The sequence below is a fragment of the Salvelinus fontinalis genome, chromosome 26, assembly GCF_029448725.1.
Source record: "Salvelinus fontinalis isolate EN_2023a chromosome 26, ASM2944872v1, whole genome shotgun sequence".
Taxonomy (NCBI): domain Eukaryota; kingdom Metazoa; phylum Chordata; class Actinopteri; order Salmoniformes; family Salmonidae; genus Salvelinus; species Salvelinus fontinalis.
In genome coordinates, this window is record NC_074690.1 from 22,963,129 (window position 1) to 22,984,189 (window position 21,061).

A 21,061-nucleotide genomic window follows, 5' to 3' on the forward strand; every position below is an offset into this window, starting at 1 on the left:
TTTATATACACACACACGTGAGGAAAATTATTGTAAAAGCAATAGACTAAGAGAGTAAACACCTAGGTGCTAAGATACTAATACATCCAGGACTAAGAGAGTAAACACCTAGGTGCTAAGATACTAATACATCCAGGACTAAGAGTAAACACCTAGGTGCTAAGATACTAATACATCCAGGACTAAGAGAGTAAACACCTAGGTGCTAAGATACTAATACATCCAGGACTAAGAGAGTAAACACCTAGGTGCTAAGATACTAATAGAGTAAACACCTAGGTGCTAAGATACTAATACATCCAGGACTAAGAGAGTAAACACCTAGGTGCTAAGATACTAATAGAGTAAACACCTAGGTGCTAAGATACTAATAGAGTAAACACCTAGGTGCTAAGATACTAATACATCCAGGACTAAGAGAGTAAACACCTAGGTGCTAAGATACTAATACATCCAGGACTAAGAGAGTAAACACCTAGGTGCTAAGATACTAATACATCCAGGACTAAGAGAGTAAACACCTAGGTGCTATGATACTAATACATCCAGGACTAAGAGAGTAAACACCTAGGTGCTAAGATACTAATACATCCAGGACTAAGAGAGTAAACACCTAGGTGCTAAGATACTAATACATCCAGGACTAAGAGAGTAAACACCTAGGTGCTATGATACTAATACATCCAGGACTAAGAGAGTAAACACCTAGGTGCTAAGATACTAATACATCCAGGACTAAGAGAGTAAACACCTAGGTGCTAAGATACTAATTCATCCAGGACTACGAGAGTAAACACCTAGGTGCTAAGATACTAATACATCCAGGACTAAGAGAGTAAACACCTAGGTGCTAAGATACTAATACATCCAGGACTAAGAGAGTAAACACCTAGGTGCTAAGATACTAATACATCCAGGACTAAGAGAGTAAACACCTAGGTGCTAAGATACTAATACATCCAGGACTAAGAGAGTAAACACCTAGGTGCTAAGATACTAATACATCCAGGACTAAGAGAGTAAACACCTAGGTGCTATGATACTAATACATCCAGGACTAAGAGTAAACACCTAGGTGCTAAGATACTAATACATCCAGGACTAAGAGAGTAAACACCTAGGTGCTATGATACTAATACATCCAGGACTAAGAGTAAACACCTAGGTGCTAAGATACTAATACATCCAGGACTAAGAGAGTAAACACCTAGGTGCTAAGATACTAATACATCCAGGACTAAGAGTAAACACCTAGGTGCTAAGATACTAATACATCCAGGACTAAGCGAGTAAACACCTAGGTGCTATGATACTAATACATCCAGGACTAAGAGTAAACATCTAGGTGCTAAGATACTAATACATCCAGGACTAATAGAGTAAACACCTAGGTGCTAAGATACTAATACATCCAGGACTAAGAGAGTAAACACCTAGGTGCTAAGATACTAATACATCCAGGACTAATAGAGTAAACACCTAGGTGCTAAGATACTAATAGAGTAAACACCTAGGTGCTAAGATACTAATACATCCAGGACTAAGAGAGTAAACACCTAGGTGCTAAGATACTAATACATCCAGGACTAAGAGAGTAAACACCTAGGTGCTAAGATACTAATACATCCAGGACTAATAGAGTAAACACCTAGGTGCTAAGATACTAATACATCCAGGACTAAGAGAGTAAACACCTAGGTGCTATGATACTAATACATCCAGGACTAAGAGTAAACACCTAGGTGCTAAGATACTAATACATCCAGGACTAAGAGTAAACACCTAGGTGCTAAGATACTAATACATCCAGGACTAAGAGTAAACACCTAGGTGCTAAGATACTAATACATCCAGGACTAAGAGAGTAAACACCTAGGTGCTAAGATACTAATACGTATAGGCTTTATAGAGCAGGAGGCGAACACTGAGGTTATTTTTCCCTCAGAGAGAACAGGGTCAAGACCAAGTTTGACTGGGTAGGTGTGGGCAGGCATGTCTAGGATTAGTTCAATTTTCCCCGCCTCATGGTTGAGACCTGGGTTGGGGGCAATCTGATAACCCAACTTCAGAGTTGAAAACTTCTGCCTGGAGCAATTAGACAGAGAAGGGTGTATTTAGTCCACCCGTCCAGTACAGGGTGGAGGTTGAGTGAATGTGCTGCCATGCTAAATTAAAACGACTGGCCTAGCCATCACAGAATGGAGGAAGGTTGCAGAGAAGGGACTTCGCCCCAGTTGATTGGAGCTCATTTAGCTGCCAGTGACGACAGCCTTTTTGCTGTGCTTCATTCCAATGCCAGTCAGGCCTGGAGGCTAAATGAAGAAGCCTTGCCTTGATTACCATTAGCGGCCATTTTACTCCACAAGATTACCCACTCCCTCCACACACACACACGCAAACAAACAGAAACACACACACTTCCATCCCTCTCACATGCATACTTTCCCCCCCTCCCCCATCTGCTGACCCCTCCCTCTTCCTCTGGATGAAAATGGCAGAAGGAGTGACAGCGCTGTGGAGGAAGGTAGGAGAGGAGAGGGATAAGGGCAGTGGGATGGAGAGAGAGCAGAGAAAGAAATGGAGGTGGGGAGGCTCTGCTGACACATTCCTCAGGAAGCTCATGTTACTTCCTACACAATGAAAAGGACTCATCGCTCACTGGCTCGTTCACACGCTCTGTCCCCCTGCTTTGCATTTCCACCCAGGTCGGCAGAGAGAGTAAGAGGCATTGACCAGATGCTCAACATGCTCTGCTCAAACCTAATGGTCCGAAACTAAACTACACAAATAACACGGGACACTGGAAAATTAAGCTTTTACCATTTCATGCTGGAATATACAAGGTCTGAAGTAATCTGCCTTTGGCCTGGGAGACGGACCCACTTGTTACACTTTAGGTTAGAGAGCTGGGAGTCAAATCCACCAAACTACCGGGAGTCAAATCCACCAAACTACCAGGAGTGAAACAGGGAAGGTACATTGTGTCCTGTGTGCTACATATTAGGCTTGGGCGGTATACTTTATACTACAAATGGAAATGTTTTTTTTTAATACATTCAAAACCATTGAAACTATTTTTTTTACACATTTGAATATTTGTAGTTACTTTAAGTAAATAACTGCAGACAACTTGAGCAATATGCTAGGAGATAAAGATTTCACTAATCACTATTTTTAATTCTGAAACTTAATGGTAGTTTTGTGGTACTTGTTTTCAAGCACACAACGACGAGATACCAGAGCCTTGTGTCACCCACTGTAGTGCAGCATGCCCATGATCTAGTTACAGTGTGGAATTCACCACTAAATGTTACCAGTTAGATATTTTATAACTATTAGGTTAACATTCTAAAATGTGCTAAATGCTCTGCAGATGTACATTTGGTTAGCCAATTTAGTAGCTAGTTAGCTATCTAGCTAAGTGGTTTTAACTTCTTCCAAAATCAACTTCGCCTGGTAAAAGCAGAGAATCCCCTCCTTGATCAAGAGCCTTTCGGTCTAATATTTGTTATATACATGCAGGAAACAATTTTGCTGCATGCAAAAGCTGGGATGCTGGGACTGCCTTGTTTCAGGGGCAGAATGACAGATTTTTACCTTGTCAGCTCGGGGATTCAATCTAGCAACCTTTCGGTTACTGGTTCAATGCTCTAACCACTAGGCTACCTGCTGCCCCTTAACCGGTTTCCTCCCCTTCATCTACACTGATTGAAGTGGATTTAACAGGTGACATCAATAAGGAATCATAGGTTCACCTGGTCAGTCTTCTGGAACAAGCAGGTGATCCTAATTTTTTGTACATTCATTGTGTATACAGACCACAAATTCAAATGGGCTAACATTATCACCAGCTCTGGTATCTAACCCTAATATTTGGAACCAAGGTTTGGTCAGCCCAAACCACAAAAGCAGAGACAAATTTGACCAATAATTACAGTGGAATCTGCATCAACAGCAACCTTGGGAAATTGATCTGCAGTATTAACTGCAGACCCCAGCATTTCCTCAGTGAACAAATTGTATCCATGTCAAAATACCGTACGTCAGACAACGTATAAACCCTGCAAACAAAAAACAGTTGTCTCATGCTTTGTTGGTTTCAAAAAACCTTTTGACTCAACTTGGTCTGCTTTACAAATTGATAGAAAAACATGACAATGTATGTACAAAAACAAGTGTGCTGTTAAACTTGGCAACAAAGATGTGTTCTCTAGGCTGTGGAATGAGACAGGGATGCAGCTTGAGCCCCACCCTCTTCAACATATATTCACAACCCTTCACTTTCCACATTTTGTGTTACAGCCTGAATTTAAAATGGATTCAAATGAGACGTTGTCGTCACTGGCCTACACACAATACCCCATAATGTAAAGTAGAATTTTTTTAGACACTTTACAAATTACTACAAAAATGTAAAGCTGAAATGTCTTGAGTCAATAAGTATTCAACTCCTTTGTTATGGCAAGCCTAAATAAGTTCAGGAGTAAAAATGTGCTTAACAAGTCACACAATAAGTTGCATGAACTCACTGTGTGCAATAATATATAGTTAATGATTACCTCATCTCTCTACCCAACAAATTATCTTTAAGGTCCCTCAGTCGAGCAGTGAACTTCAAACAGATTCAACCACAAAGACCAGCGAGGTTTTCCAATACCTCGCAAAGTAGGGCCCCTATTGGTAGATGGGTAAAAATAAAGGCATTGAATATCCCTTTGAGCATGGTGAAGTTATTCATTTCACTTTGGATAGTGTATCAATACATCCAGTTACTACAAAGATAAAGACGTCCTTCCTAACTCAGTTGCCAGAGAGGAAGGAAACCGCTTAGGGATTACACCATGAGGTCAATGGTGACTTTAAAACAGTTAGAGTTTAATGGCTGCGATAGGAGAAAAATGAGCATGGATCAACGCAACAGTGTAGTTACTCCACAATACTAACCTAATTGACACAGTGAAGAGGAAGCCTGTGCAGAATAAAACATATTCCAAAACATGCATCCTGTTTGCAACAAGGCACTAAAGTAATACTGCAGAAAAATGTGGCAAAGCAATTCACTTTTTGTTCTAAATACAAGTGCTATGATCAGGGCAAATCCAACACAACATCGAGTACCAGTCTCCATATTGTCAAGCATAGTTGTGGCTGCATCATGTTATGGGTATACTTGTAATCGTTAACTTCTCTAGGATAGGGGGCAGCATTTTCACATTTGGATGAAAAGCATACCCAAATTCAACTGCCAGCTACTCATCCCCAGAAGATAAGATATGCATATTATTAGTAGATTTGGATAGAAAACACTCTGAAGTTTCTAAAACTGTTTGAATCATGTCTGAGTATAACATAACTTATTTAGCAGGCGAAACCCCGAGGACAAACCATTCAGATTATTTTTTTTTTTTTTAGGTCACTCTCTTTTCAATGGATTTTCATTGGGAATCCAGATTTCTAAGGGACCTTCTTGCAGTTCCTACCGCTTCCACTGGATGTCAACAGTCTTTAGAAATTGGTTGAGGGTTTTTCCTTTGTGTAATGAAGTACGGCTATTTTGAATCAGGGTCACTTGTTGTGTCCTGTTTGTTAGAGGCACATGACCAGAAGGCTAGCTACAGTTTGTTTTAATCCTGTATTGAACACAGATCATCCCGTCTTCAATGTGATCGATTATTTACGTAAAAAAATACCTGAAGTTGTATTATAAAAGTAGTTTGAAATGTTTTGGCAAAGTTTACAGGTAACTTGAGATATTTTGTAGTCACGTTTCACAATTTAGAACCAGTGTTTATCTGGATCAAACACGCCAAATAAAATGACATTATGGATATATGTCGAAAGAATTAATCGAACAAAAGGACCATTTGTGATGTTTATGGGACATATTGGAGTGCCAACAACAGAAGCTCGTCAAAGGTAAGGCATGAATTATATTTTAATTTCTGCGTTTTGTGTCGCGCCTGCAGGGTTGAAATATGCTTGTCTCTGTTTACTATGGTGCTATCCTCAGATAATAGCATTGTTTGCTTTCGCCGAAAAGCCTATCTGAATTCTGACATGTTGGCTGGATTCACAACCAGTGTAGCTTTAATTTGGTATCTTTCATGTGTGATTTAATGAAAATTTGATTTTCATAGTAATTTATTTGAATATGGCGCTCTGCATTTTCTCTGGCTTTTGGCCAAGTGATACAGTAGCGTCCCACCTAAACTCAGATTTTTGGATAAAAATATGAACTTTACCGAACAAAACATACATGTATTGTGTAACATGAAGTCCTATGAGTGTCATCTGATGAAGATCAACGTTTAGTGATTAATTTCCATCTCTATTTCTACTTTTTGTTACTCCTCTCTTTGGCTGGAAGAATGGCTCTGTTTTTCTGTGGCTATGTACTGACCTAACATAATCGTTGTGTACTTTCGCCGTAAATCCTTTTTGAAATCAAACATGTTGGCTGGATTCACAACAAGTGTAGCTTTAATTTGGTGTCTTTCATGTGTGATTTCATGAAAGTTTGATTTTTATAGTAATTTATTTTAATTTGGCGCTCTGAATCTTTACTGTCTTTTGGCTAAGTGGGACGTTAGCATCCCACATATCCCAGACAGGTTAAGAACTAGAGTTTTGCAGGATAAAAAAAATAAACAGAATGGTGCTAAGCACATGAAAAATCCTAGAGGAAAACCAGGTTCAGTTTGCTTTCCACCAGACACCGGGAGATCAATTCCCCTTTCAGCAGGACAATAACCTAAAATACAAGGCCAAATCTACACTGGAGTTGCTTACCAAGAAGACGGAATGTTCCCGAGTGGCCGAGTTACAGTTTTAACTTAAATCTACTTGAAAATCTATGGCAATACCTGAAAACGGTTGTCTTGCAATGATCAACCAAAAATTTGACAGAGCTTGAATATTTTTTTAAAGAAGAATGGCCAAATGTTGCACAATCCAGGTGTGGAAAGCTCTTCCAGACTCACCCAGAAATAGTCAACTGTAACCGCTGCCAAAGGTGCTTAAACAAAGTATTGACTCAGGGTAGTAAATACTTATGTAAATTACATATTTCTGTATGTCACAGGGATGCAAACTGGTGAGGGACCAAAGGTGACGCTTTTGTTGCATAGAAACATGCAAAAAAAACTGCTAGGGGGAAATGCAGGTGTTAACAAATTAAGCAAAGAATATGAGCTACATGATCAGTCTCTGTGTATAAAATAAAAAGTGGTTAATGTGAACCTAACTCACAGCTAAAACATGTAAAGAAAGCAATCCAATGTTATTTGTTGCCTAGACTTTACTGCAAATGACAGTCAAGTCTGAGAAAAAACAATAAACTAATATTGCAGTTAGTCATGACAGCCTTTATAACAGAACACTTGAGACCATGACAGCCTTTATAATAGAACACTTGAGACCACATACATCTACATTTTGCACTTGGGAGTTTTTTTCTTAAAGTAGAAATAGAATGAAACAAAAAGGCATTCTATTTTTACTCTATTATAGTGGCCACTATAGTAGACATTGATCAAGTACACAAGGCTACATTACATGTGTGCAAAAATAACATTCACTGAGTAAAACATTTTATAACCCCCCCACTCACACACGTTACTGTCAAGTTCAGCACAACAAAAGCAATATCTTTGGGCTACACTGCGTGTTATTACACTGTAGACTTTCTGCCTGTGGACATCTGTTCTACAATGTGCCAGCAGAGCATGAGACCCTTTGTTGGCATAATTGATCTCTTTCTGGCAGAGTACATCTGGCATACCCCTTTTTATCCACCGTATTGAAAGAGGGAAAGTGTGTGGCGTTTCCTTCACCTCTCCAGCATAAGCCAGCTCCAGCAACACTTGTTCCCTGAATCCACTTGTTAACAAGCAATGCCTCATTTCCACCTAATTCTCTCATTCTGAAAATTAACCACATACTTTAGAGGGAAAACAGTTCACAGATAGTAGTTAATTTCTTAGCTAGTTAACCTCTCTAGGGTATGTGGGACGGTAGCGTCTCACCTCGTCAACAGCCAGTGAATCTGCAGGGCACCAAATTCAAAACAGAAATCCCATAATTAAAATTCCTCAAACATACAAGTATTTTACACCGTTTTAAAGATACACTTGCTGTAAATCCAGCCACAGTGTCCGATTTCAAAAAGGCTTTACGACGAAAGCACACGAAACGATTATGTTAGTTCAGAGCCAAGTCACAGAAAAACACAGCCATTTTTCCAGCCAAAGAGAGGAGTCACAAAAAGCAGAAAGAGAAAATTAATCACTAACCTTTGATGATCTTCATCAGATAACACTCATAGGACTTCATGTTACACAATACATGTATGTTTTGTTCGGTAAAGTTCATATTTATATCCAAAAATCTTAGTTTACATTGGCGCCTTACGTTCAGTATTTCCAAAACACCCGGTGATTTTGCAGAGAGCCACATCAATTTACAGAAATACTCATAATAAACATAGCTAAAAAATACAACTGTTATGCATGGGATTTTAGAACCACTTCTCCTTAACTTCTTATGGCTGCAAGGGGCAGCATTGAGTAACCTGGAAAGAGGTGGCCATTTCAAACGGCCTCCTACTCAATTCTTGCTCGTACAATATGCATATTATCATTACTATTGGATAGAAAACACTCTAGTTTCTTAAACCGTTTGAATTATTTCTCTAAGTGAACCAGAACTCTTTCTGCAGCCCATTTCCTATCCGGAAGTGAGATTTCCAAAAGCGAGGTCTTTTTTCAAGAGCTTGTCTATAAAAGGGCATGTCACTTGGGACTATAGAAACACGTCATACACCTTCCCTTCGGTGTCATGCGGAAGTGAGAGCAGAAATGACTTGATTATCTCGTTCTGGGATTGAATACAGCCTCTTGGAGTGAGAGGTGCGCCATTATTATTTTTTTTCGAAGGCGCGAAGTTGGACCTGGAATTGCCTCCTGGAAAACCGTCGTTATAGGTGAATATGATCTCCGGCTTCGATTTTATTTGATACATGTCACAATATCATCCTAAAGTATGTTTTTTCAATATAGTTTAATTATATTATTGAAATTTATTCGGGACTTTAGACGTGATGCGTTGGAAGAATTTGTTCAGAAGGAGAGGTTAGCGCCGCACGGCCAGTGTGCTTGCTAATTCAAGAGGGAAATAGTTCGTTCTGGATCCAAACAAAGACGGTTCTGGACAACGGACCCCTTTACAACATTCTGATGGAAGATCAACAAAGATAAGGACCCAATTTGGGATGCTATTTCATATATCTGTCGAACTGTGCTATCGCTACCAATTACTTGGAATCAATGCTGTTGTGTGTTAGCTATTGCAATAAGCTAATATTACGATATATTGTGTTTGCTGTAAAACACTTTAAAAAATCTGAAATATTGTCTGTATTCACAAGATCTTTGTCTTTCATTTTGCTATACACCATATATTTTTCTGAAATGTTTTATGATGAGTAATTAGGTAGTTGACGTTGGTGTCTGTATTTACTCTGGCTACTCCCGTGCTATTTCTGACTGTAGCTATGATGGTAGCATCAATGTAAAACTGATTTATAGCTCAAATATGCACATTTTTCGAACAAAACATAGATTTATTGTGTAACATGTTATAGGACTGTCATCTGAGGAAGTTGTTTCTAGGTTTGTTTGGTTGGATCTTGGTTAGTTAGGTTGGCTTTGTGCATGCTACCTGTGCTATGAAAAATGTCTGTCCTCTTTTGTATTTGGTGGTGAACTAACATAAATATACGTGGTGTTTTTGCTGTAAAACATTTTAAAAATCGGACACGTTAGCTGGATTCACAAGATATTTATCTTTCAAATTCTGTATTGGACTTGTTAATGTGTGAAAGTTAAATATTTAAAAAAAAATAGATTTTGAATTTCGCGCCCTGCAATTGAGCTGGATGTTGTCATAAGTGTACCAACCTCAGGCTTGCAGCCCAAACAGGTTAATGTAACCGCTGTGTCAGATTTTAAAAAAGCTTTACGGAAAAAGCACACCGTGCAATAATCTGAGTACAGCGCTCAGAAACCAACACAACCCAAACAGATATCCGCCATGATGTGTAGTCAACAGAAGTCAAAAAAAGCATTATAAATATTCACTTACCTTTGATGATCTTCATCAGAATGCACTCCGAAGGAATCCCAGTTCCACAATAAATGTTTGTTTTGTTCGATGAAGTCCATCATTTATGTCCAAATACCTCCTTTTTGTTCACGCGTTTAGCCCAGTAATCAAAATTCATTACGCGCGATCACTAGGTGCAGACAAAGTCAAAACGTTCCGTTACAGTCCATAGAAACATGTCAAGCGATGTATAGAATCAATCTTTAGGATGTTTTTAACATAAATCTTCAATAATGTTCCAACCGGAGAAATCCTTTGTCTTCAGAAATGCAATGGAACTCAAGCTAACTATCACGTGGACACGCATTGCCAGCTCGTGGCTCTCTGGCAAACCTCTGACTCATTCCCCTCTCATTCACCCCCACTTCACAGTAGAAGCCTCAAACAAGGTTCTAAAGACTGTTGACATCTAGTGGAAGCCTTAGGAAGTGCAATATGACCCCATTTCCACTGTATCTTGGATAAGCAAAGAGTTGAAAAACTACAAACCTCAGATTTCCCACTTCCTGGTTGGATTTTTTCTCAGGTTTTTGCCTGCCATATGAGTTCTGTTATACTCACAGACATCATTCAAACAGTTTTAGAAACTTCAGAGTGTTTTCTATCCAAATATACTAATACTATGCATATTCTAGCTTTTATGGCTTTGTAGCAGGTCGTTTACTCTGGGCATGCTTTTCATCCAGACGTGAAAATACTGCCCCCTACCCCAAAGAAGTTAACATTTCACACAGATTTCCAGGGTCCAGTAAGCAACTAACGCGTTATAACTTGAACGGCAAGGAGTCGTATACCAGTTAATACTATAGCGAATTGGTCAGTTTACTAACGTTAGCTCATCTGATGTAACGTTTGCTAGCTAGCTGTCTGACTTTTTAGCCAGCTAATTTTCAACAATAAACTAAATGTTTTGATCAGTAAGTAGGCTAATGTTGCCAACTGAGAATTTGATCCAGCTACTATAGCAACATACTAATTTTTATTTTATTTCACCTTTATTTAACCAGGTAGGCCAGTTGAGAAACCATATAAACACACGCGCTACATCTCAAACACGTGCCAGAGCTGGCCATCACATCAGACAGTGGTCCTGACAGAGGCTGGTCCACCTATCTCACTGTTACAGTGCACTACACAAGCCACGGCAGTGTAAAACAGAAGGTTCTCCACACCAGGGCAGTGTACAAATCACAACTGGCGAAGTAGTGGCAGAGGAGATCTCAGTTATTCTGGAAGTGTTTGTGATAGAGCCGAGCAAGATTGTAGCTGTGACTGTTGATAATGCTGGCAATATGGATGTTGCAATCAAGAGGACACACATCCTAAAAAATAGGATGCTTAGCACACACGTTGAATCTGGCAGCACAGAAAATCTACAAAAGGACTTCCATTGATAAATGTCCAGCCCGAATCAGCAGTGGTCGTGTGGTTTAAGAGATCCTCGATGTCCAGCCCGAATCAGAGCAGTGGTCGTGTGGTTTAAGAGATCCTCGATGTCCAGCCCCAATCAGAGCAGTGGTTGTGTGGTTTAAGAGATCCTCGATGTCCAGCCCCAATCAGAGCAGTGGTCGTGTGGTTTAAGAGATCCTCAATGTCCAGCCCCAATCAGAGCAGTGGTTGTGTGGTTTAAGAGATCCTCGATGTCCAGCCCCAATCAGAGCAGTGGTCGTGTGGTTCAAGAGATCCTCAATCCAAAACAGTCTTGAAGGAAAAGCAGCAGCTCCTTGGTAAGAAGCCAGTTCAATCTATTAAAGTATTATTTTGAAATTCCCACATTTAACAATTGAATTCAATATTCAAGTGTATGTTGTTTTTTGTTGTTTCAGGCCTTCCGCAACACTCACTCATCCTTGATGTCAAGACCAGATAGAGCGAGTTCTATCTAATGATAGAGAGGTTCATGGAGCCGTATCCAGCGATCCAAGCAGCAGCCTTGGACCCACGACTGCGAAAGCAATGACCAAGGACAACCTGGACCGTCTGAAGGACGAGGACTTCCATAAGGCTGAGGAGTTTGTCCAGCTCATGAGAATCCTCCATACATCCACACTGTGTGTGTCATGTGAAAAGAATGCCACCTGTGGACAGATCATACCCATCCTTCACAAACTGGAAGAGCACTTCACTGTGAACATGAAGATACGTTTGTGGAAACCATCAAAGAGAAGGTGTGGGAGAACCTCTCCGAGCACTATCAGGATGAGGACATTCAAGCCGTCCTGCATGAGGCCACAGCAATGGACCGCAGATTTAAAGGGAGGCCGGTGAGTGAAGCCATCTGGGACAGGCTGCGGAAGGCAACTGTTGAAGCCAATGTGACCGGAGCAACACCAGGGCTGTCAGAGGAGCCGGAGCAGACAGACACAGAGCACCAGCAACAGGGGGAGTCTGAAGGAGAGGAAATGGAGGAGACATTGTACAAAACAAGGAGTGCCTTGGAGGAGCTGTTCTCAGAGGAGGACACGGAGTTGAGGTTGACGATCCAACAGGACACCTCGTCCCTCAGCAACCCTGTTGACCTCGAGGTCAAGCTCCCATCCCCATTGCTGAAGATACTGTGGTGTGATGGTGGGAGAAGAGATCTACTCAAGCCTCCACCACACCTAGCAAGAGGGCATTTGACTGCAGGCAACACAATAAGCCAGGAGAGGTCCCGACTTCTGCCAGAGAAGGCAAATATGTTGATCTTTCTCCAGAAGAACTGCTAAGAACTGATAGTCCTATTGCAACCTACCTGCATGCCCCACCCGTTTTGCTCTATACCACTATTTTATTTTGCAGGAAAATAGGTTATTTAATTTTATTTAGAGTTCCATCATAATATTAGAGTCTATAATAGTGGTTTGTTCAAAACATTACGGTTTCTTTTGCTGTAAATATTTTTATTTATTTTACATTTCAGAAAATAAAGCAATGTTAATTCTGTTCTTAATGTGTTTCATTTAATTTCCTGTAAAAAAATAACAAAAATAACCGATAAGAATACCGTTAAAGTACCGGATCGATACGCAGTATCGGTAAGAGTAGTAATAGTGTTAAAATCTTAATACCCATCCCAAATTCTCACCACTGTCTCCATGGTCAGGCTTCTCACCTACTAACTTTAGGTATTTTTTAACGTAAATAATCGATCAAATTGAAGACGGGATGATCTGTGTACAATACAGGAGGAAAACAAACTGTAGCTAGCTTCAGCTACAAACTGTAGCTAGCTTTGGTCACGCGCCTCTAACAGTACACTTCAAGTTACCCTCGTTCTGGATGGCCGTACTTCTTCATTACACAAAGGAAAAAACCTCAACCATTTTCTAAAGACTGTTGACATACAGTGGAAGCAGTAAGAGCTGCAAGAAGGTCCCTTAGAAATCTGGATTCCCAATGAAAATCCATTGAAAAGAGAGTGACCTAAAAAAAATAATAATAATCTGAATGGTTTGTCCACGGGGTTTCGCCTGCTAAATAAGTTCTGTTATACTCACAGACATGATTCAAACAGTTTTAGAAACTTCAGAGTGTTTTCTATCCAAATCTACTAATAATATGCATATCTTATTTTCTGGGGATGAGTAGCTGGCAGTTGAATTTGGGTATGTGTTTCATCCAAACGTGAAAATGCTGCCCCCTATCCTAGAAAAGATAAGAAAGGCATTGATGTTTACGGTTAGGTACATTCGTGCATCGATTCGCAACGAGCCAGGCGGCCCAAACTGCTGCATATAGCCTGACTCTGTTGCACAGCCCGCAAGAGAAGTGACACAATTTCCCTAAATCATGTTAGCAGGCAATATTAACTAAATATGCAGGTTTAAAAATATATACTTGTGTATTGATTTTAAGAAAGGCGTTGATGTTTATGGTTAGGTACACATTGGTGCAACGACAGTGCATTTTCGCGAATGCGCTTGTTAAATAACCGTTTGGCGAAGTATGCTATGATTCAATGACAAATTAACAGGCACCGCATCGATTATATGCAACGCAGGACAAGCTAGATAAACTTGTAATATCATCAACCATGTGTAGTCAACTAGTGATTATGTTAAGATTGATTGTTTTTTATAAGATACGTTTAATGCTAGCTAGCACCTTACCTTGGCTCCTTGCTGCATTCACATAACAGGTAGTCAGCCTAGTGGAGTGCAATGTAATCGGCCATGATCGGTGTCCAAAAATGACCATTACCGATTGTTATGAAAATGTGAAAATTGGCCCTAATTAAATCGGCCATTCCGATTAATCGGTCGACTATCACATACCTCTTTGTTATCGTTCAGGGACGCACTGCTGTAACTAGCAAACTGCCGTTGCACCCTACTGCTGTCTTTCCAGACCACGCGCTGATGCTGTAACTAGCAACTTGGTTGTCTCTTCTCTCTTCAGTGGCGTGCTGCATTCTTTTATGTGAACGATTGGCTGAGCCTTGGATACAGCCAGTACGGCTCCAAACACGCATCACTCGTTCGCTTTCAGCCAGTAGTGAGCCAAAGCCACCCCGACCCCACTCCCAAACTTTTCTCATTAGATCGACACAAATCCCATAGGTCACCTATATCGGATTCAAAACGGATAATTTTGCCAAAGGGTGAATAGTTTGCATCCCTGATGTAATTCAATTGATTTGCAAAAATGTCTAAAAACACGTTTTCACTTTGTCATTATGGGGTATTGTGTGTAGATCTTTGAATAAAAAATGTATTTAATCAATTTTGAAATCAGGTTGTAACATGTGGAATAAGTCAAGGGGTATGAATACTTTCTGAACATACGGTAGATCAATAAATTGTCATGGGCACTGGAACAGTCAGCAGCAACCGGCCTCCCCATACTGGACTGGGAAATCAAATGTCTGTTTACAGATGATCTGGTGCCTACAGAAGCACCAATATATCCAGCCAATTACAGAATCTCAGTAAGACTAAAATAATGCAGCTCCAAAAAAGTCCAGTTGCCAGAACATAAAGTACAAATTCTAATTATATCTACCTCGGCCTAAACACCACCACAGTTAACTTACACAAGGCTGTGAACGATCTATGAGACAAGGCAAGGGCCTTCATGCCATCAAAAGGAACATGAAACTCGACATCCCAATTAGTATCTGGCAAAAAATATATATACTTCAAACCAGTTATAGAACCCATTGCCCTCTATTGTTGTGAGGTCTGAGGTCCACTCCCCAACCAAGAATTCACAAAATGTGACAAACACTCAATTGAGAATCTGCATGCAGAATTCTGCAAAAATATATTTAAATGTACAACACAAAACCCCAAACAATGCATTCAGAGCAGAATTAGGACTATACTAGTTATCAAAATCCAGAAAAGAGCTGTTACATTCTACAACCACCTAAAAAGGAAGTGATGCCCACACATTCCACCACAAAGCCCTCAACTACAGAAATTAACCTAGAGAAAAGTCCCCTCAAACCGCTGGTTCTGTGGCTCTGTTCACAGACAGACCCCACAGAGCCCAAGGACAGCAACAATTGGACCCAACCAAATTATGAAAAAGCAAAAAGGATACCTATTTGACACACTGGAAAGAAATCAACCAGAAAACAGAGCAAGATGGGAATGATATTTGTCCCTAAACAGAGAGTACATAGTAGCAGAATACATGACCACTGACTGACCCAAAATCCTTGATTATGTGCCGACTCAGTGAGCATTGCCTTGCTATTGAAAAAGGTTGCCATAGGCAGATGGGATATTTCCCCACTGTCCACAAAATGAGGTGGAAACTGAGCTCCACTTAACTTCTTATGGCTGCAGGGGCAGTATTGAGTAGCTTGGACAAAAGGTGTATTGGATAGAAAACTCTGAAGTTTCTAAAACTGTTTGAATTATGTCTGTGAGTATAACAGAACTCATATGGCAGGCAAAAATCAGAGAAATCCAAACAGGAAGTGGAAATTCTGAGCCTGGTGGATTTTTAACCAAGCTCCCATTGAAATCCCAGCGAGATATGGATGAGTTTTCACTTCCTACGGCTTCCACTAGATGTCAACAGTCTGTAGAACTTTGTCTGATGACTCTACTGTGAAGGGGGGGCGGATGAGAGGAGAATTAGTCACCACTGCCATGAGGTGACCATTCTTTGACCATGCGCGCTCAGATAAGAGGGAGCTCCGTTCCATCGCTCATCTGAAGTCAATGTAATTCTCCGGTTGGAACGTTATTCAAGATTTATGTTAAAAACATTCTAAAGATTGATTCAATACATCGTTTGACATGTTTCTACTGACTTAATGTCCAAAAGTTCCGTTCGTCACGTTTTAGTGAACGTGCTTTGTGACTTTGGAATTGTTTACCAAACGCGCTAATGAAAGTAGCTAATTTGACATAAATAACGGACATTATCGAACAAAATCAAGCATTTATTGTGGACCTGGGATTCCTGGGAGTGCATTCTGATGAAGATCAAAGGGAATATTTATCATGTAATTTCTGTTTTCTGTTGACTCCAACACGGCGGCTAATTTGACTATAGTTCTGAGCGCCGTCTCAGATTATTGCATGGTTTGCTTTTTCCGTAAAGGTTTTTTGAAATCCGACACAGCGGTTGCATTAAGGAGAGGTATATCTATAATTCCATGTGTATAACTTGTTTTATCATCTACATTTATGATGAGTATTTCTGTTGAATAGATGTGGCTATGAACTATCACTGGATGTTTTTGTAACTAGTGAATGTAACACGCCAATGTAAACTCAAGATTTTTTTTATATAAATATGAACTTTATCAAACAAAACATACATGTATGTGTAACATGAAGTCCTATGAGTGTCATCTGATGAAGATCAAAGGTTAGTGATTAATTTTATCTCTATTTGTGCTTTTTGTGACTATCTTTGGCTGGAAAAATGGCTGTGCTTATTCTGTGGCTTGGTGGTGACCTAACATAATCGTTTGTGGTGCTTTCGCTGAAAAGCATATTTGAAATCGGACACTTTGGTGGGATTAAAAACAAGATTACCTTTAAAATGGTATAAGACACATGTATGTCTGAGGAATTTTTATGAGATTTCTGTTGTTTTGAATTTGTCGCCCTGCACTTTCACTGGCTGTTGTCATATCATCCCGTTACCAGGATTGCAGCCATAAGAAGTTAACCTCCTGCCAAATGTATGACCACATTAGACATTTCCCACAGATCACAAAACCACAGCATCTTTTTAAACAAATGACCAACCAGTGCCCCTCCGGACCTCACTCCTCATCCACCTAGGAGTTAGCGAACTCTGGGTCTTAACCTGCGTTTCTCACTGACTGGTCACATGAGTGAGGGGTGGGATAAAGAGTGCCGCACAGCTCAGCTGCAGTGATGGCAACAATTTTTGCTATTGGCTCCTTGATTTGTTGCTAGATGACGTTTGCCAGTGCCGCGACGACGTCACAGCACCAATTTGCCTTGTTGTGCCATAGCTGTGGTCCCCAACATAACGTTTTTCGTCCCATTTCCCAACGCACCCCCCATGTGTGCTTTTCTGCCTGTGTATTCAGTGACTGTTGCACAGGCAGCTTCTCCTACTCTAGTTTGCACCAGAATTGAGTGAGAAGTTGCTAAATGCTATAAAAACCATCAAAACCCACTGTCAAAAAACTCCAAAGGCAGCCTGAAATGAGGCTGTGTATTTGCTGCTAGACTCTTACCAATAAAAGTCGCTGGAAAGGTCTGAAAATTCTGTAAATATAGCGACAAAGTCACTAAATTGGCAATATTGATAAGGTGATGTTGATAGCTTGAGGTGACCCTCCCATATGGCCTGGGAAACAGGCCAATGAAACGTAGATCAAATCTCTGATCTTGGAAATGCAGTTGCTGATGGTGGGGATGAGTATTCGCTATCAATTCCAAGTCGACTTCAGAGTAAGGTTTATCCAACAAAGTCCTAAAAGCATAAAAACTGACCTGAACACAAATCAGCTTTAAGACCCTAGCCAAAACACATTCACACCATTATTAATACTGATCCCTGAGAAACACCAAAGCTTTCATTCAAAGCATTCAATAACAGTAGTAATAGAGAAGCTGATTTCGAGGTATGGGCCTTGCCTAGATCTAGCCTAGCTTATGTAGTGCTGGTATAAATAGCCTAGATCTAGCCTAGCTTATGTAGTGCTGGTATAAATAGCCAAGACGTAGCACTGATATAAATAGTTAGGCCTAAACTAAAGTGACATTTAGTATACTTAGTTTATGTAAAGCAAATGTAACCTACCTGGGCTTCTTGGGCATCTTGGCCTTGGGGGTAGTGCTCTTGGCCTTCTCCTTGGGCTCTTTGGGAGTCTTGGGCTCTTTAGGCTCCTTCGGTTTCTTCTTTGTCTTCACCACAAGCGATTCCTCCAGGGCACCTGTCAGACAGTTAACCTCCGCCCAGGGACCGTCCCCGACCTTTCGTTTCCCCTCCTCGCCACATTCCTCTATACATCCTCCTTTCTTCTTTTTTGGTTTCTTTTTCCCCTCTACTCTTTCCTCCACCATCACCTTTGCTTTCTTCTTTTTTGGTTTCTGCTCAGTGGGCTTCTTGTCACGGTTGGCTGGCTGGAGGTTTGCCCCCGAAGCGGGTGTCCTGTCAGAAGCTGTCATCTCAGATGACGTAGAATACTGCCAGGAGAAGGGGAAGGAATAATAAACTAGTAAATATTTTCGGCAGCAGGAGAAACAAAAACCAACCAACCGGTCTGAGGCGGTTCATCAGACAACTCAAGGTTTAAAACGTTTTTGTTTAGATTTGAACAAAAGATATCTGCCACATATCTCCATATGGCCATTACTAGCTTTATACTATTCTTAAGTTCAGCATGGTGACAACAATAACTTTACTAAATCTATAGCTCAATAGAGAAAGAGCAAATGTTTGACTTAAACCTATAGAGACAACACATGTAATTTATTCAGACTGCTGGTTCAATTGAGAATTATATACCTAAAGAGAGTGAGGAGCTAGGACTCTAGCCTCAAATCCTAAAGAGGGACTTGGTCATTCTTGTCTAACCTCTATTCCTATAGAGACTGCGCTGGCCCTCTCCCCGCCACAGCCCCAGCTGAGCTGGGCTGATAGGAAACCAGTTGGCAGCTGTTTGGTGCTTCCAGCTGGGAGTGGGGGGGGGGGATCATTTATGGACATCAGCAAATGTACTGCAATATGCCACAGCGCTCTCCAAAAGGAGTCTTCGAAAACAACGCCCTTGTCTGAGCTAGTTCAAGTGTGTGCAAGTATTACCACTAAAGACAGTAGAGCGAAAGAAAGAAAGTTCAGAAGAATGAAAGATGTGAGGTTCTGTTTGTAGAGCACTTGCTTTATCCCGGAGGCCCGCAGTTCACTCAGACAAAACTTGAGAAACCACATCAACTGCGGCAGTCGAATGCAAATTTCCTGTAAACAGGCGAGCAGACAGATTGGTTGCATGGTGCATGCCAAACATCACCAAGGTCACAGAGAAAGTGTTTACGCCCATCCCCAAACAGAGGTGTGCAGAAGACAGGCCGGCAATAGAAAGAGAGCGAGGCGAGAGAGGGGGGCTTGGGCTGCTGCTTTAAATGGATAAATGTCTCCTCTTGCCCAGCTTCCCCGATAATCAATCCCATGAATGACAATAGGCCCGCTGCGCGCACTTACTGCATCACTAATGTGACAGCAGCAGTGACGAATTCGATACGGACGGTATTGGGTTTCATCTCTCGGAGGGGGAAAGAGTGACGTGCCGGTTAATCTGACAGCCAAAGTGCTCGCTCTAGAAGCTAAATACTCCTTAAAGGAGCAGAGGCCTGCCACTGCTGTTGAGTGGCTGTGGTCTTTCATACCCAACACTATCAGGGTTGGCAAAGGGCCTGACGTAGCCATCGAGACTAGAGGTCGACCGATTAATCGGAATGGCCGATTAATTAGAGCCGATTTCAAGTTTTCATAACAATCGGTAATCAGCATTTTGGACGATTGCAATCCACAAGGAGAGTTGTGCAGGCTGACCACCTGTTATGCGAGTGCAGCCAGCAAGGAGCTAGCTAGCAAGTTTTTTATTTTTTATATGGCAAAAAGAAAACGCAAAGCAGACCAAACTCTATGGTCCTTTAAAAACCTACCATATGTAAAAGTGTGATATAGCTAGGAAAATAAACATTAGGGACGTTTTCCTAAATAAGTTAAATCCGATTCGTGTTTTGTTTGCATGCCACGATACTAACGAGTATCGCGATACTGGTATCGTCCCGGACCTAAGTGATACCGTCAAAAATAATTTAGTCTAGTGTACAGGCCCGAGTCTCTGCTGTTGGAGAACAATTGGCTGGCTCGTATTTAGCATTTCTTATTTTCAAGGTGACTCGTTTCAGACCCGGTTTCATTCCAGGCTGGGGTTAGAAACCCCTGGGAGCCCCTGCCTTTCAAAAGCCCTGTGCCAATTAGGGTTACTGTCAGTTCAATTTCAATCCAGGAGATTTCTTTTCAATGAGGGTTCTTCAATGATGCAAATTCTTCACCCTTAAAACAAAATGGAAGGCTGTGGCCTAGGGGTGTAAAAGGCCCTAGAGGTGGGATGGCCAATAGTGATATTTAGATGTGTCACACACCCTTTCTTGAGCGTTCTATATAGCAAGCAGCACCAAAGGTCATGGAACCAGCTCAGCGACCTTGAGCTGCTGACTAGCTTTTTAAGAGTACGTAGGTAGCCCGGTGCAGTGTGCACTACCCACCCATAACCATATTACAGCATACAGGGCAGACACGGCTAAGGCCTGCAGGAGTTGGTCTCAGACATTTAGGAATACGTAGCCCTGCATGCCACCCTATAACCAGCGAGAGTACTGCGAGACGGCTACCACGACCACGCATCAGAAAACACCATCATGGTCAGACATCCTCCAAGCGAATTTGCCTCAGCCAGACTAACAGA

General features: G+C 41.1%; 1 protein-coding gene across 2 annotated transcripts in view; it reads right to left on the reverse strand.

Annotated features, from left to right (window-relative positions):
- LOC129823949 (chromodomain-helicase-DNA-binding protein 7-like) overlaps positions 1-21,061 on the reverse strand; it is a 129,133-nt gene that overhangs the window by 80,221 nt on the left and 27,851 nt on the right. For both annotated transcript variants that reach the window (XM_055883089.1, XM_055883090.1), the window contains exon 3: positions 18,388-18,773. In XM_055883089.1, the coding sequence (XP_055739064.1) occupies positions 18,388-18,773 (386 nt within the window). The remainder of the gene's footprint in view (positions 1-18,387; positions 18,774-21,061) is intronic.